This window comes from Scardinius erythrophthalmus (genome assembly GCF_964197995.2).
Source record: "Scardinius erythrophthalmus genome assembly, chromosome: 8".
Lineage (NCBI taxonomy): Eukaryota > Metazoa > Chordata > Actinopteri > Cypriniformes > Leuciscidae > Scardinius > Scardinius erythrophthalmus.
The window spans coordinates 41,936,941-41,952,654 of NC_138228.1; the positions used below are offsets into that span (position 1 = coordinate 41,936,941).

Sequence of the window (15,714 nt, forward strand, 5' to 3'; positions counted from 1 at the left end):
GCCTTTTATGTTCAAACCGGAGTCAGAAAGATGGAGAAACTCAAGAAGAAGTGAAAACATGTAGACAACATTTCTGATGAATTTATGTAGCTTATGTGTAGTTATCTTCTAGTCATTGATTAGCATATTCTGTCTTGATAATCTATAAATCGTGTTTCGGGGGCGGGGTTTATTTAAATTTTAGGGTTAGTGATGTCACTAACCCGGGAGTAATGTTGTGTAGTCCCAACCAGCCGTTTGTTGTAGTCCTTAAAAGGCAATTTCTTTAAAAGCAAATATCTCCCTTTGCTTTGAACTTTGAACATTGTAACTTTGCAGATGTTGTTTATGCTCAAACAGCAACATTACACACTAACTTAAGTTAGAAAAGTGAAATCATAATCAACCACCCGTTTAAGTTCAAGTTCAGTGTACAAACATCCTTTCTTTTTTTTTCTGCGTATTTTTTCCCCCCCGCTACCTAAGGCTAATTCTAGGTTTTGGATGTGCACACCTATTTTGTATTTTGTTAATTTAATTAACCATAAATTTATTAGGATCAGCTAATAATGTTTATAGAGAAAATATGACTCTTTCCCCAATACAACTTATTTGATCATAAAATATTTCCTACATTCATTTTGACTTTGAACTTAAATTATGCCACATAGTGAGTATAGTGAATTAATCAATCATCGTTCTCAGCTCTGATTGGTTGACTTGTTTGTAATGTCCTTCTTCCTGTCTTTCTGCAGCGGGGAACGGGCAGTCGGTGCAGACGGACCCCAGCAAGTCTGGATTTGTGGGTGATTCGGTCGAGCTGCGATGTCTCTTCATCAACGGCAAGCCACCAGTGAAGATCTCTCAGGTCACCTGGCAAAAGCTGATAAATGGCAGCAAACAAAACGTGGCCACCGCCAACCCAGCCTTGGGAGTATCTGTGCTGCCCCCTTTCAAAGACCGTGTGAGCTTCAAGCACCCTGCAGTACGCCAGAGGACCCCTTCTTCTCTTGAGGATACCACCATTGTGTTCACCAGCCTACGGCTCTCTGATGAAGCGGCCTACATCTGCGAGTACACCACATTCCCCGCAGGCAACAGGGAGAATATGGTCAACCTCACCGTCTTTGGTAAGACCACCACACTGGCAGTTGAGACCATACATATATATAGTTCTGTTCTCCTGTGAAAAGAGCTCATTCACAAACAGACAATCAATAGGCCTCATTCTTGAAACATGAGCAGAACAAATTTCTGTCATTCATAAAATCATTCATGTGACAATGGGCCTCATTCACAAATAACAAGCAGGCATTTTTTTGTGTGTAATTTGTCCAAAAACATTTATATTAATTGCTAAAATGTGTGTAAGAATAGTTATACGTACAGTTTACTCATTGAATGCTGCAATTTATGTAAGAATTTGTTTTCAAGAAAGATTTACACAAAAATTTGCAATGAATGCAAACATTTACACTAGAATGGTTTTATGAATTTACACAAAAAAATCTCATTGAATGTGACTGAAATTTGTTTGAAATTTCCTTAAGAATGTTTTGCGAAAAGTTTACAACTCAGAGTAAATTGTGCATAACCATTTTTTTTATATATACAGTGCTGCAATTTATATGCAAATAACGGTACATACGATTTACAGAGAAATCCACATTGATTTTTTTTTTTTTTTTTTACTCAATGATTTTACGAATGGTTCCAAAACATGAGCAAATTCACATTAAATGTGACAGTTGACTCTGTAATTGTTTTGTGACCAATTTATACTAAAATTCAAATTTAATGCACTTTTTTTTTGCAAAAATGTCAGTTGTTCGTAAACACTTTTGGTATTGAATGCTACAAGTTGTATACAATTAGTCATACATAAACTGCATAGTTCAGTGTGGGTTTCTATGGATTTTTTTTTTTTTTTTTGCATCAAAAGTGACATTTTACAAAAGAATATTACAAACTGTTAACACAAATTCATTATGCTCATGTTTCATGAATGAGTTTCATGTAAGAACTTATAATTCAGTCACTTGAAATGATTCATCCAATTGAATGAATTCTTGTAGTTAATCAACTGTAAGTAAGGACAAGTTTACTTTACAGCTGAAGAGGAAGGTTTTGCACTGAGTAGCAAGTTCTTTAACACATATAACACCAAGGATAGACAGGCAAGAAATAGGTGTCATTTTCTTGAATATTTTTAGCACTCAGTCTCAGACCTGACAAGTTGTTCTCATGGTTAGCAGGTAGTAAGGTGTAAATAGATGTTGTTTCAGCAATATTTTATTCATAACCCTATAAGCCCTTGAGAAAAAATTATCTTTGTCCTTGACTGCTTCAGGTCTTGTGTGTAATGTGCTTGGCTCGAACCTTCCATACACTTGAAATGTATTGATCAGTGTTCACCACAACAGAAAGAGCTGCGTCCAACTCTGCTGTTTTAGTCGACCTGCAGATATAATGTATTCATATGTGTTTTCGCGAATAGCTGCACACACAGGTAAAGATAGGCTATCATTTAATTAAAGGAATCCAACCTTGTATTGTTTTCATTTTCCTCAAAACACAGAATCATATGTTATGCAGAATGTGCGAGTTGAAAGACCAAAAGCACCATAAAAAGAGTTCATATGACTCTTAATCTTCTGAAGCCATACAGAAGAACAGGGTTTCCCAAACTAGTGTTTGCAAACCCCTGGGGTTTGTGAGTTGATGAAAAGCTAATGGTCTGGTTTCACAGACAGGGCCTAGATTAGCCTTAGTTCAATTAGGGCATTTAAGTAGCTTTTTGGGGCAGTCGTGGGCTAATGGTTAGCGAGTCTGACTGGTAGCCCACAGATTGCTGGTTCAAAATGCCAGTGCCAGTTGCTTTCAGATAAAACGTATCAAACATGTATTTTAGTTTGGGACTAGGCTTAAACCTTGTCTGTGAAACCGGGGAAATAAGTAAGTAGTAATAAGTATTTAAATTATACAAATTTAAAAAGGATGAAATATGTTATTTGTTTACCTGCAAATAAAATGCCATTAAGCTTGAACATGCAAATCTGTTGTTAAATTTTTAAAATGTTAACTTGAAATCTCAGGAAGTATTTCAAGTAAATATTTTAGGTCAAAGGGGTTTGGCTGACAAAAAAAAAAAAAAAAGAAATCCCAGCAATAGATCATATCGATCCATATATCATATGACTTCTGAGGATTTTGAATATAGTGCACAACGGGGCTACTTTTATGGTGCCTTTTTGAGCTTGTGTAACAGACATAGGCCAGTAAGAGCCTCACTCACCTGGCCTCAACTGTCGCTAGCGGCTGCAGCCTTGTTTCAAGTTGTATAAAATTAGTCATACATACAATTTCTATAGAAACCCACCCTGAATTCTGCAGGTTTTGTTAGTATTTTTACATAGTTTTGCATTTTTAAATGAGTTTTTAAATGAATATCATTTTAAAATTTCCTTTAAATTTAGTTTCAGTTTTAATTATCATAGTTTAGCAGAGTTAACAGAATGCTTACCAGTTAAAGACATTTAATTTCAGCAAAGTTTAATGTTTGCAGTTTACAGTTAACTTTTGTGGAAACCTATTAATAATAAAAATAAAATAATTGTTTGAAATTGAACAAGTAAATATTATTCATATTAAAGATGAAATCTTGTTAACCATGTGGTGTATAAGAAAAAAAAAGTATTATTTTATGGTTATTTCTATGATTTCACATATTATTCTTGTATTGATCCATTTATGCTTTTTGTCTATTGTTTTTTTTATATCATATACTAATTATACTCATATCCATGTGTTCTATTCAGACCTAATTCAGATTGCTGTTGAACTTTCTATTTTACTTCAGTTTACGAAAATGTTTTTTGACCAACAGTTTTAGTCGTAGTTTCAGTTTTCGTTTACGAAATTAACCTTTGCTGTTACGACATTTGTCTACTGACTAGCCGATAAAAATACAACATGAAATTGCGCATTGATCAACGGGAAATGGCACTAAAAGTTAAAACTAATTACCTCAAGCTCCATTCGCAAAATTGGCATGCTAAGTTAACCTCTTTTCCTTCGCCATGACCGTATCCATATCCTCCTCTTTTGCTTCCACTACTTTTTTTTCAGCACACATAGTTGCTAAAGTGCGATTCATCTTGCTCTATTTGTTTACCACTAGCGCATGCTGATGATGTTTATACTAACTTGCGTCGTAGCCTAGGATTCAATGGGTGTCAACTACACACGTCGTTTTTAAATCGTGTTGTACAGTGTGATTTGGAATGATCTTATAGTATTGCAGAAATATCACAGTCTGGAGGAGGCATTAGGAAGCAGCACAGGTTAGAAAAAAAACAACATGATGATGTATGTGTGTGTGTTGGAGTGCAAGAGATGAGTATTTTGTTAGAGAGGTGGGTTATGCTCCCACTGATTGCAGATCTAATTAGAAATGAAGTGTTGATATGTTTTCCATTAAACCAGCAAAGGGAGCTGCTTGGCTCAAGTACAGGGTGTTTTTTTTTTTTTTTTTTTTTTCACTGATGTGGCTTGTTAACTCCCAAGCCCATTTTGTATCACGTTCACATGCGTCCTCTGAGAATGCTGGCATTGCAGTAAGAGCGAGCAACCTGAATGGAGATAACCAGCTCAGTGCTTTTCGAAGAGCCTCTTCATTTCATATCAACCCTCGCCACAAACCTCAGACCCACTATCAGCACACTTTGACACGCACTCACATAAACACACATCTTCCCTTTTGATGCAGGCCTCTTTAACTGCTAATTGGCAGCTCATAAAGGATCGAGATTGGATGACTCTGGGCACCGTGGAAAATGAGTGGTTTCTACATCTGTTTGAGTGCTTGACTGATGCTTTTGCTTTGAACACTGGGTAGGGGGAACAATAAATTAGTGAACTGCTTGATTCGTACTGACGTGAAGAAAACGACTTTTCAGAACAGCAAGATTAGTGTTAAAGGGAGTGGATTTTTTTTTTTCTCAACTCTCAAGGGTACCTTTTGTTGCTCCTGTTCACACATTATTTTAGTATCTTCTACAATGTTCCTTTCCCTGTTTTATTTACTGTTTACTTCTTTTCTCCAGCACGGCCAGTGACCAAGATGACCTTGACTTCACCCACCATCGTGGCAAGGACTCCGAAACGCAAGATGCCCGTGGCCACCTGCATGTCGGCTAACGGGAAGCCTCCCAGCGTCATCAAATGGGACACCACTCTGAAGGGAGAGGCCACGTTTCAGGAAACGCGTAATCCGAATGGCACTGTGACCGTGCGCAGCAACTACATCGTGTTGCCCAGCCGCGAGACCCACCGACAAAAGCTGACATGCATCGTCACTTACCGCGCAGAACGCTTTACCGACAGCGTCATACTCAACGTTCAGTGTAAGAACAATGTTTTTCTTCATATCTTTCAAACTCCAGCAGAAATGATGCATCATTGATATACTGACAGTACTGCAGCTTGGAATAATTTGGAATAATTATGAGCTATAAAGTCACTTTTTTGAGAAGTAGTCCCATTAGTGAGATAAAATTGCAATTAGGAGAAATTGAATTGAAATTATGGGAAATAAAGTTGAAAATATAAGAAATAAAGCTGAAAATGTGAGAGTTCACCCACATTTTTTCATGTTTTTTAAAAGAAGTCTCTTATCCTCACCAAGGCTGCATTTATTTATTTATGACCAAGTAATATTGTGAAATATTATTACAATTTGAAGAACTGTTTTCTATTTTAATATATTTTAAAAATTAATTTTATTCCTGTGATGGCAAAGCTGAATTTTCAGCATCATTACTCCAGTCTTCGGTGTCACATGATCCTTCAGAAATCATTATAATATTCTGATTTGTCGCTCTACACATATTTATTATCAATGTTGAAAACGTTTCTGTTGCTTAATATTTTTATTGGAAACAGTGATACATGAAAAGCATTCAAAAGATTGGGGGAAAAACAGATTCTTGTAAACTTTTATTCAGCAAAGCCACATTAATTTGATCAAAAGTGACAGTAAAGACAGTTAAGTCAAGTACAGATTTTTATTTGAATTAAATGCTGGTCTTTTGAACTTTTTAACTATCAAAGTATCCTGAAGAAAAAAATGTAACTGCTATAAAAAAAAAAGTCTTAATAATTACAACCTTTTGACATATTGTACATCACAAATTGACGTTATATAATATTTTAATCCAATTGATGACACAATTATATAAAACCCCACTGGAATGTCAGAGAATGTCTAAAAATGTAAGATAGGTTAAGTAAATATTTCTGCTGTACTGTTGCGCAAGTTCTGCGGAGGAGGTTTGGAGCAGGAAGAGATGTGTCACTGGCCTGTCTCAGCCGATGTTGTTATCAGCTATTGTTTAGGGCAGTTTAGAACAGTATTTCAGCCCCCATAAAGCCCACTGATAGAGGAAAGCCACCCGTTCTCCCACACTATGCTATAGAATATATTTCTTGTTATTGTGGCGCGCCTGTGTGAAAGGCCATGTTTAGAGTGACGGTAAGTTCACAGAGAATCACTCATCCTGATTCTTGATTTACTTCGAGGGTTTTGTTAATCTAGTTACCCTTTGGTATAACATTTCCAAATTGAATTTCCTCAGCCTTATACATGCTCATAAAAGCAATTAAGAATAAATCTGAAGAGACATAGAAATCACTGACCGATACCATCAAGTATGCAGTGCATTTGAATACCGTCATTAATAGAACAAAAATTGTGCGGTAATGAATTGAAATTTGGCATTTAGCTGAGGTTCTTATCCAATTAGGCCAATTTCTGGAATAGTTGCCCTGGAGTAGCTTGCGGCTAAGTGGGTAGCTAAAGGGCACAGTGGTGGTTGTAGTCTCAGTAACCCTTCATGTGTTGGCTCTACTCCCAATCGCTTAAGAAATAAACTCTTGACCTTTCAGCTATGAGCCCAGATCATTAATCAGTATTATGACATGCACCCATCGTCAAGTCATGTGACCCAGAACAGCCACCTGAGCCCCTGCCTGAAGATGCTCTTTTGCTTTTTTTGCAGATGAGCCGGAGGTTAAAATCGAGGGCTTTGACGGGAACTGGTTCCTGAATCGTCCAAACGTGCAGCTCACGTGCAACGCAGACGCCAACCCACCCGTCACCGTCTACCAGTGGAAACTGTGAGTTATTCTCTCCGGACCTACTAATCGAAGAATCACTTTGTTGTCTCAGCTTAATAATACAATTTGGATGAATGGGTAATGTTTATTGAGTGAAAAGCATAGTGAGGAATAAAAAACCTTTCTTTTTACGCATTTAATCTTTTTTCAAATACACATCACAGTCATTCATTTGTGCTAAGTGTGCACACACCTACTCATGTTTTATTACTTATTTTTTCCAGAGTTTTACTGTAAATTAATTGTTAAATTATTAAATAGCACAAACGGATAAAAGTTAAACGAATAATTATTTTATTTTACTTTTTAGATGTAATAAGTGTTGACGTGTATGTTGAACACTTGTTGCGTGATTTTCCTTCACTTCTAATCCATCCCTTTAAAAAATAAACAAAATTATAGTTTTTATAGAAGTGCATAATTTATATTTGTGTTCAAACCTAATGTCAAGCATTTACTCATAAGATCATGACGATCAGTGTGTCCAAATGTTTGACTGGTTGTGTATATCGGCATCATTAAACTAAATAAATGATGACTGATGTTTGAAGAGCACTCCTCTGAAGTATTCAGTTTACTGTAATACTACACGACAGCTTAGATGTGTTATGAGTGATAACAGAATAATTTCCTTCAGTAAACTACGACTTCATTCATTGGGGGTTAGCACTCGATCATGATAAGTAAAGACATTTACAATGGCTCTATTCAGAACTCACGGAGCCATTGATAACCCTTCAAACAAGATCAAACATGAGAAAATAAGCTACCCTTTGTTCTTAGGTACAGTATGTTTACCTTACCAATATACTGGTTTGAAAGAACAACGAAAGAGATATACAGGAAGATTGAGTCTTGTTTGTCATTATGAGTCTTGTGATGGTGATTGTTGTCGAGTTTCTGGTGCTACGGGTTTGGATGCAAACTATGTTGGCAAAAGATGGCATCATTGATTTGCCTACCAAATGAATATGATGACTGCACAGTCTCAGCTCTGTTTAGATAACCTTTCTGCGGACAATGCTGGTGTTTGTGTGAGGTCAAGGCTGTAGCAACCATTGCTCAATCATTTAAACTTGTATTAATCATTATACATTAATACAAGTTATAGTTTAGTAGTTCCAACCCTGCTCCAACACACATACCTGTGGTTTTCAAATAAGCCTGAAGGACTTGATGAGCTGGATCAGGTGTAGGGGTCAGCGAGGCACAACCTAACGCAGAGCTAGTAATATCACACTTGTTTTAAATACTTCAACACATGCCAGCATGATGAAACTTAGTGTAATTATTAGTTACCATATCAACAGTATATAAAGAAAAAAATGCGTAAAAATTCAGAAATCTTTGGAAGATATCACTGAACATTTATTTAACCATTGCAAAAGTAAATTTCTTGTGTTAATTTTTCATCTCTGTTTATTGTGTTCATTTAAAATGAGACAAATCTGATATTATTTTAATCTTATATCTGTTATTTAAAGGTATAGCGGAGGATTTTTTACTTCCGGGTGGATCACCTATACTATTGGTCCTCCTAATTGTCAATCATTCTGGTGAATCAATCAAACTTGTTCAAAAAGTGGAGAGGGCGGGTCTTATCTAAAATTCGGAAAGATCCTCCGCTATACCTTTAACAGAAATGATGTTCAGAAACTATGCTGTATAGCTGTGTTTTGCCATTTGTTGTCAAACTCAAAAATAATTTTACTTTTAATTATATAAAAAAAAATCCATTATTTTATATGAAAAAGTTAATACATGTATTTATTGACAAAATATTTTAGTTTGTCTTGGATCATTTTTTGATTAGATCAGATAACATTTTAAGCTGTCATATTGTCATGTTATCACATTTCACTTCCATTCTTTTGGGGTATATCAGGAAAAGAGTATACTATGGAAGCTTGTTTCCACCACAAAATAAAAAAAATAAAAGATAATTGCGACTTTTTATCTCACAATTGCGAGTTTACATCTCGCAATTCTGACTTTATTTCTCAGAATTGCGAGATATAAAGTCAGAATTGCGTGAAATAAAGTCGCAATTGCGTGTTTTAAAGTCAGAATTGCGAGATATAAAGTCACAATTGTGTGTTATTAAGTCAGAATTCTGACTTTTTTTCTCGCAATTGCGACTTTATATCACGCAATTCTGACTTTATATCTCAGAATTCTGACTTTATGTCACGCAATTGGGAGATATAAAGTCAGAATTGCATGATATAAAGTCGCAATTGCGTGTTATAAAGTCAGAATTGTGAGATATAAACTATTCTAAGGTAAAAAAAAAAAAAAAAGTCCGTCTTTTTTTCCCCCTTAGAATTGGACTTTATATCTCACAATTCTGAGAAAAGATGTCAGAATTGCGAGATATAAACTCGCAATTATGTGTTATAAAGTCAGAATTGTGTGATATAAAATCGCAATTGTGAGAAAAAAAGTCAGAATTCTGACTTTATATCTCAGAATTCTGACTTTATTTCACGCAATTCGGACTTTATAGCTCGCAATTCTGAGAAATAAAGTCAGAATTGCGAGATGTAAATTCGCAATTGTGAGATAAAAAGTCGCAATTATCTTTTAAAATGTTTTATTCAGTGGCGGAAACAAGCTTCCATAGTATACACTGTGTTAACTAGACATGTGAAATTAATGCAGGTACTCTGAGTCTGAACCCTATGTAGGTTTAAACAAACTGAGAAAGTCAAAAAGCGTTAGGTTGTGCCACGCTTTCCCCTATTTGATTAGGGTTGAAGCTAAACTCTTCAGGGTCCTCCAGGAACTGAATTTTGCACCCCTGTCACACAGTGTCGTGCTCTCTTATTTGTCAGTGATTGATTTTGCAAATGGACACATTTCTGTTTAGCCGAAGGGAGCAGAGATGCCTCGTAATTGTGTGAGCAGTGCAGATAACTTCAAACGGAGCCAATTCTTGCAGACTATTGCTGGACAGTGGCAAGAGTTGCTCCATTTATTAATACAAGAGACAAGCCAAGAAGCGCCAAGTAGACACTGAATAAGACTAAACTGTGCACATATTAGTTTTTGTGCCTTTTGTTTCATAATAAATTTGATTGACATAACCTGTTTGCTATTTTTTAAAGTGTTATACAAACAGGACATGTACTATCTACACAATATACATACAGTAGACGTAAACTGAATTTTTTTGTAAACAGTAGCCAAACAGTTTGTAACGAGGTTTAAAAACTCAGGGAAGAAGGAGGTGGGAACCGGCGAACGTTCAACGTAAAGTTTTAATCAAAAAATAATTCACATAATAGCCCCTCATTGTAACATAATAAAACACAACATAAATAGTCCAGAGACTCGAGACTGGTGTGGCCCAAAGGTTACACTCATTAGCACTCGCGCCACCCAGTTGTTTTAATTGTCATAATTTAATTCAGTGCATCAAAATACTTAAGAAACAGCACATTTTTATCTCTGAAGCAGACAACTTTTAGAAAATTGTAGAGCATTGTTAGTTATCCATTTAAAAGGCTTTTGGCAGATTTTAGAACTTACATACTTTGGCCAAGTGGATTCGGCAAGCTGATGGCGATTAATTGGCCTGACCTATCAGCCTATCACTAGTTACATCTCGTAAATTAATATTCATGAGACAAGCTGATAAGGCTTCTAATGTGTTGTTCCAGATTGTCCCTGCGCCCCTGGGTCAGGTCAACTTTGTTAAATGACCAATATAACCTTCTGGTTGAACTCCCTAGTGCAGCATTTTCATTCAGTGCCACGCCGTCGCCGTATGCGCCACACTTATATGCCAATTAGCACGACAAAATTCCCCCTGCTGATTCCAATGAATGCACGTGTAAACGCGAACAATCCCGAACACCACCAACAACGTTGGAAAACATTGGACGACCTAGTCGTGTGTTACAGTTAAAAATGGAGGAATTATGCAGCAAAAACTGAGAGATAAATGTGGCAATTTGTTCTGTAATTAGGCAGTGAAAGCTGGGAAAGGAAAACATGTCACCGGACTTCAGCTGTGGTGGATTAATAGCTGGCAATGCCCAGGGTGCACTGCCTGTGTGGACCGGGTGAGTTTTAATGAGAGAGGACAAGAGAGAGAGAGGAAAGCGCTGAGCATTCTGGGCTATTCAGGGTATCAAAGGACACATATACAGCAGCCAACTCTGTGAAGAGGGACTCACGGATGGTGCTAAGGTCTTCTTGAGGCATTTTTATTAGTAATTGGTATACTGAGACTGGAAGTATCATAAAAGAGAAGAAAAGAAAGGGATGAAATGAGGAGAAAAAATGGGGAGTTTGATGAGTTACAATGGGAATGGGAAGGAAGTTCAACATTTGGGGGAACAAAGTTTGGTCCTTGTCAGTGCAGAAGTTGTCGCCACGGTGTAGGGTTTTGTTGTTGGTTGCTATGCCATTGCTAAAATGCTCTGAATTCATTTTTCTGATGTGGTTGCTTATTGCTGGTCCAAATCAAAGTAGTGTCATTGTGTGCATTTCATTCATGTGAATCAATATGTTGTGAACACAAACATGCACACTAACACCCGATGACTCAACTCATTTATAAACGCAGATAAAAGCTTCTGCGTAATTAGCAAACAGCACTAAAAAGAGCAAGAATATTCATCTCATTCAAACGGTGGGTGTTGATATAAAAGCGAGAAGATAAACAATGGGAGAAAAAGGTAAGATAGAAGAGAATGGTGTGATTACAGAGCGAGGCGGAGGAGAAGACAGTGATGGGTTGAGACGCGGGCGCCCGCGTGACAGATAAGAGGGGACGGCCACAGCAGCAGTGCAGAGCGGACACCAAATGTGTTCTGAAGGGTCCCCAGGGCGCTATACTGGAGGTCATCACTGCGCTGTTGCAGAACATTTCAATCCAGAACAACTACGGAGGAACACACACAAGCACTAGTAGTTCAGTTACAAATGTGCGGAAGTCTGTTACGTTGTATAAACGCTGAATATTTTACGTTATGCATAAATATTACACTCATGCTGTTCTGAAAGTGAACAGAGAAAAAACATTGGAAGGAACATTCAGGTCTGTGTGATGTGTGTTATTTCTGCACCACCAGATGGAATTTTAAAAAATCACTTTCCTAAACACTCCTAGAATCTAATAATGGTTGATAACCATGCTATTGGTTGAGCTGCTGTTGCTATGTCAGGCTGGTCGGATTATTTTCAGTCAGTCCACAAATGTGACCCTGGACCACCAAACCATTCACATGGGTAAATTTTCTGAAATTGCGATTTATATATCATCTGAAAGCTGAATAAATAAGCTTTCCATTGATGTATGGTTAGGGTAGGACAATATTTGGCCAAGAGACAACTATTTGAATATCTGGAATCTGAGGGTGCAAAAAAATTGAGAAAATCACCTTCAATGTTTTCCATTTATGTTCGCAATTGTGCTGCATTCACTCACAAAAATAAATGTTTTATATATTTTTGGTAGGAAATTTACAAAATATCTCCATGGAACATGATCTTTACTTAATATCCTAATGATTTTTTAGCATAAAAGAAAAATCGATAATTTTGACCCATACAATGTATTGTTGGCTTTTGCCACAAATATACTTGTGCTACTTGTGATTGGTTTTGTGATCCAGGGTCACAAATATTCTCTGCATACAAGGTTACAAAAAAGTATTTAAACACAGAGAAAAAAAGACACTTAAGCATTAAAGTCTGAATTAAAGGCACACTATGCAGTTTCCATTTTTCTCAAACAGCGACCCCTAGAGTCACTGTGGAGTACTTGTATTTAACGTCACTGTCGTAACTATCGGGATGATTCGCCCTACTACGAGTTTGTTTACCATCTAAATGTTTTCGAAGCTGTTATATTAAGGTACAAATCTTGCATAGTGTGCCTTTAAATACATTGAAACCTATTTGCTCTTTGAGCGCACATTGCAAATCTTGTTTTGAACAATCAATCCGCTCAAGTTAATCACATAATCTTTAGTCAAATGTATTTCTATCTCTGATTGGGTTAAACGTTCTTAACCACTTCTACTTAACCGTCAGTCAGTCTGCTGCGAACTAGAGATGACGAGGAGGTACGCTAAAATCAATCCTCTCCGTCTATTTGATCTCATTCAATGCTCAGTTTCATCTGGATATACGTTACAATACTGAAGAAAAGTCAGTCTCAACTTCTGCTTCACACAGACTTTAAGAAATATAGTCTCAGCCTTAAAGGAGTCACAATCTGTTTGGCAACCACTCGATGCATTTTTCTACAAAAATGGATTGCTTTCTTGGTCTGGCAAGCTCTAATTTGATTGACACAACTAATATGCAACAATTTCAGACAACCTTGCCTTAAAACTGTGATTGGTTGCTTTACATTTTAGTCTTTTCCTGTCCAAGGATTCTTTTTTTTGTCCAAGGATTTCCTGTCCTAGGTGATTCTTGGCTAAAATAAGCAACCATTTGGGCCAGACTTTATGCCGATATTCAAAAGTCTGGCTAAGCACGACTATACGAAATATAGCTTAACTAAATTTCAGATTTCACATTGAATTATGATGCAAGTACTCATATGCAGTCTCCCTATCGCACACACTTTCAATTTCAGACTTGCGTTAATTTCCCAGCTATCAAAACATGCCCGAGAGATTCTTACCATAAATATATCATAAAGCGAGCAGAACAGTCATAAACACTCACGCTCAGAGTTTATCTTCAGACAGCTCATTGTGACAAATTTCCTTATCTATCTCCCCTCCCGTCTTCCGTCTGCAGGATCTTATCAGATTGCTTTGCAGCAGTCAGCATTTAGAGAAACACATTATACCTTCTGCATTTTTGGAGCTGAAAGCTGTCTCACAGGCCTTGTCCTGAACCAGGTTATGAATATTATAGCAACAGTTTAGAAAGGAGGCAGACGACTTCTGCTTCAAGAATAAAAGCATTTGAAAAACAATACAACCCAAACCCAAGTTAGGTTTTGCATGAAATTGTCTGAGGAACGAGGCGGTGGTGTGTGTGTGTGTGTGTGTGTGTGTGTGTGTGTGTTGTTGAAGGTTGTATGTTTTGTAATTAAACTTTTAGTAGTCATTGCTCTGCTTTGCGTCTAGCCTGACAACACAACTTAACCATGATAAAATCACTGTAACTGGTTTATTGCTGTTATGAAACCAACAGCAGCAATACAATAAAAGACACAAATGTTCTAGTTTGTGTTAATACTAATAATCACAATTAACAATTTATCCCACAAGTATACTATAATTATACTAAATTACTATTACATTACTGCTGTTTCGGCAATTTGGTGAGGAACGTTTGAATTTCTGTATTGTAATTGATCTGCAAATATGAAAAGGTATTATTTATTTATTTTTTGTCCAGAACTTATATATTTGGTAATGTCAATGTCTTTGACGTTATCTGTTCTGTGTTACATATTTTTACCGATTTATGCCATCCTACCGCGACTATTTTTGACCAGGAACACGACGTTGCCGTTGGACCAATGTTTGCTGTGAAGGTACCTAGTTGAAAGGTCCTTATAAAGGACACCACCAGTTGTCCAGACCCTGAAAGATTTGGTAGATTGGGTGTCATTGAGATGGAAGGAAGGTACTTGTTAAGTGGGAACAAGATGATCTGAAGGTGTCTGGTGCCTGGGGAGGCATCCTTATACTGATCTCTGATAAGAAGCATCTGCCACCAGCACGCCAAAGATTGTGACCTCTGTCTAGCTTTAGAGGAAGCACGGGGCATGTTTAGACTGATTCTGAAGAATTCAGAATTAGGCCACAATCAGGTAAGACACTACAGTTAAAGTCTCAGGGTAGACACCATTTTTTTGATCGGTTTGTCTTAGTCTCTTGGGATCCATCTTCAGGTGCAGCAGCCCAGAACTGAAAGAGTGTCAGCAAAATAACACTTTTTTTTTGTTTTTTTTTCCACACATATGACATCTCCGCTTTTTGTCTGTGTTTGTTTTCTCCATTTCAAATCACACCCTCTGTCCTGGGGCAACATTCAGGCCTGTGAGGGCCCGTTCAGTCGTTTTTTAGTACCATCCTTCATGTCTGCCGGTTTGAGATGTGTATTTCTTGAAGTATGCCTGGTATGTTTGGTTTGTTACAACAAAGCAGATTGAATCTGTCCTCATAATGACGGCTGATCTACTGATATTGTCAGAATTCCCAACCTTGCCCAACGTGAGTTGATATTGTCTCCCATCAAACTTTTTTTTCCATACAGGTGAACTAAAAACATATCATCTGTTTGTTTTTCTCAGGTTGAATGGATCACTTCCAAATAATATTGAGATCAAGAACAACACCCTGTTCTTCAAAGGCCCGGTGACCTACGAGCTCGGAGGAACGTATGTCTGTGACGCCACCAATAGCATCGGCACACGCTCTGGATTGGTAGAGGTCAACGTGACGGGTAAGTTGTGGATGCTTATCCGAGATTCTGTGTGTGTGCGTGAATGTGTTGGGGCTGGGAGAGCTTTAACCATGGGCCCAGGCGATTGTAGCTCCAGAAATTTGAGTTTTGTTGGAAGTCAACATTTCATGT

General features: G+C 37.2%; 1 protein-coding gene across 2 annotated transcripts in view; it reads left to right on the plus strand.

Moving 5' to 3' along the window:
• nectin1b (nectin cell adhesion molecule 1b) overlaps nt 1-15,714 on the plus strand; it is a gene marked incomplete at its 3' end in the record, with an annotated part of 250,842 nt that overhangs the window by 71,129 nt on the left and 163,999 nt on the right. For both annotated transcript variants that reach the window (XM_081372829.1, XM_081372830.1), the window contains exons 2-5: nt 735-1,109; nt 5,085-5,384; nt 7,038-7,155; nt 15,431-15,582. In XM_081372829.1, the coding sequence (XP_081228955.1) occupies nt 735-1,109; nt 5,085-5,384; nt 7,038-7,155; nt 15,431-15,582 (945 nt within the window). The remainder of the gene's footprint in view (nt 1-734; nt 1,110-5,084; nt 5,385-7,037; nt 7,156-15,430; nt 15,583-15,714) is intronic.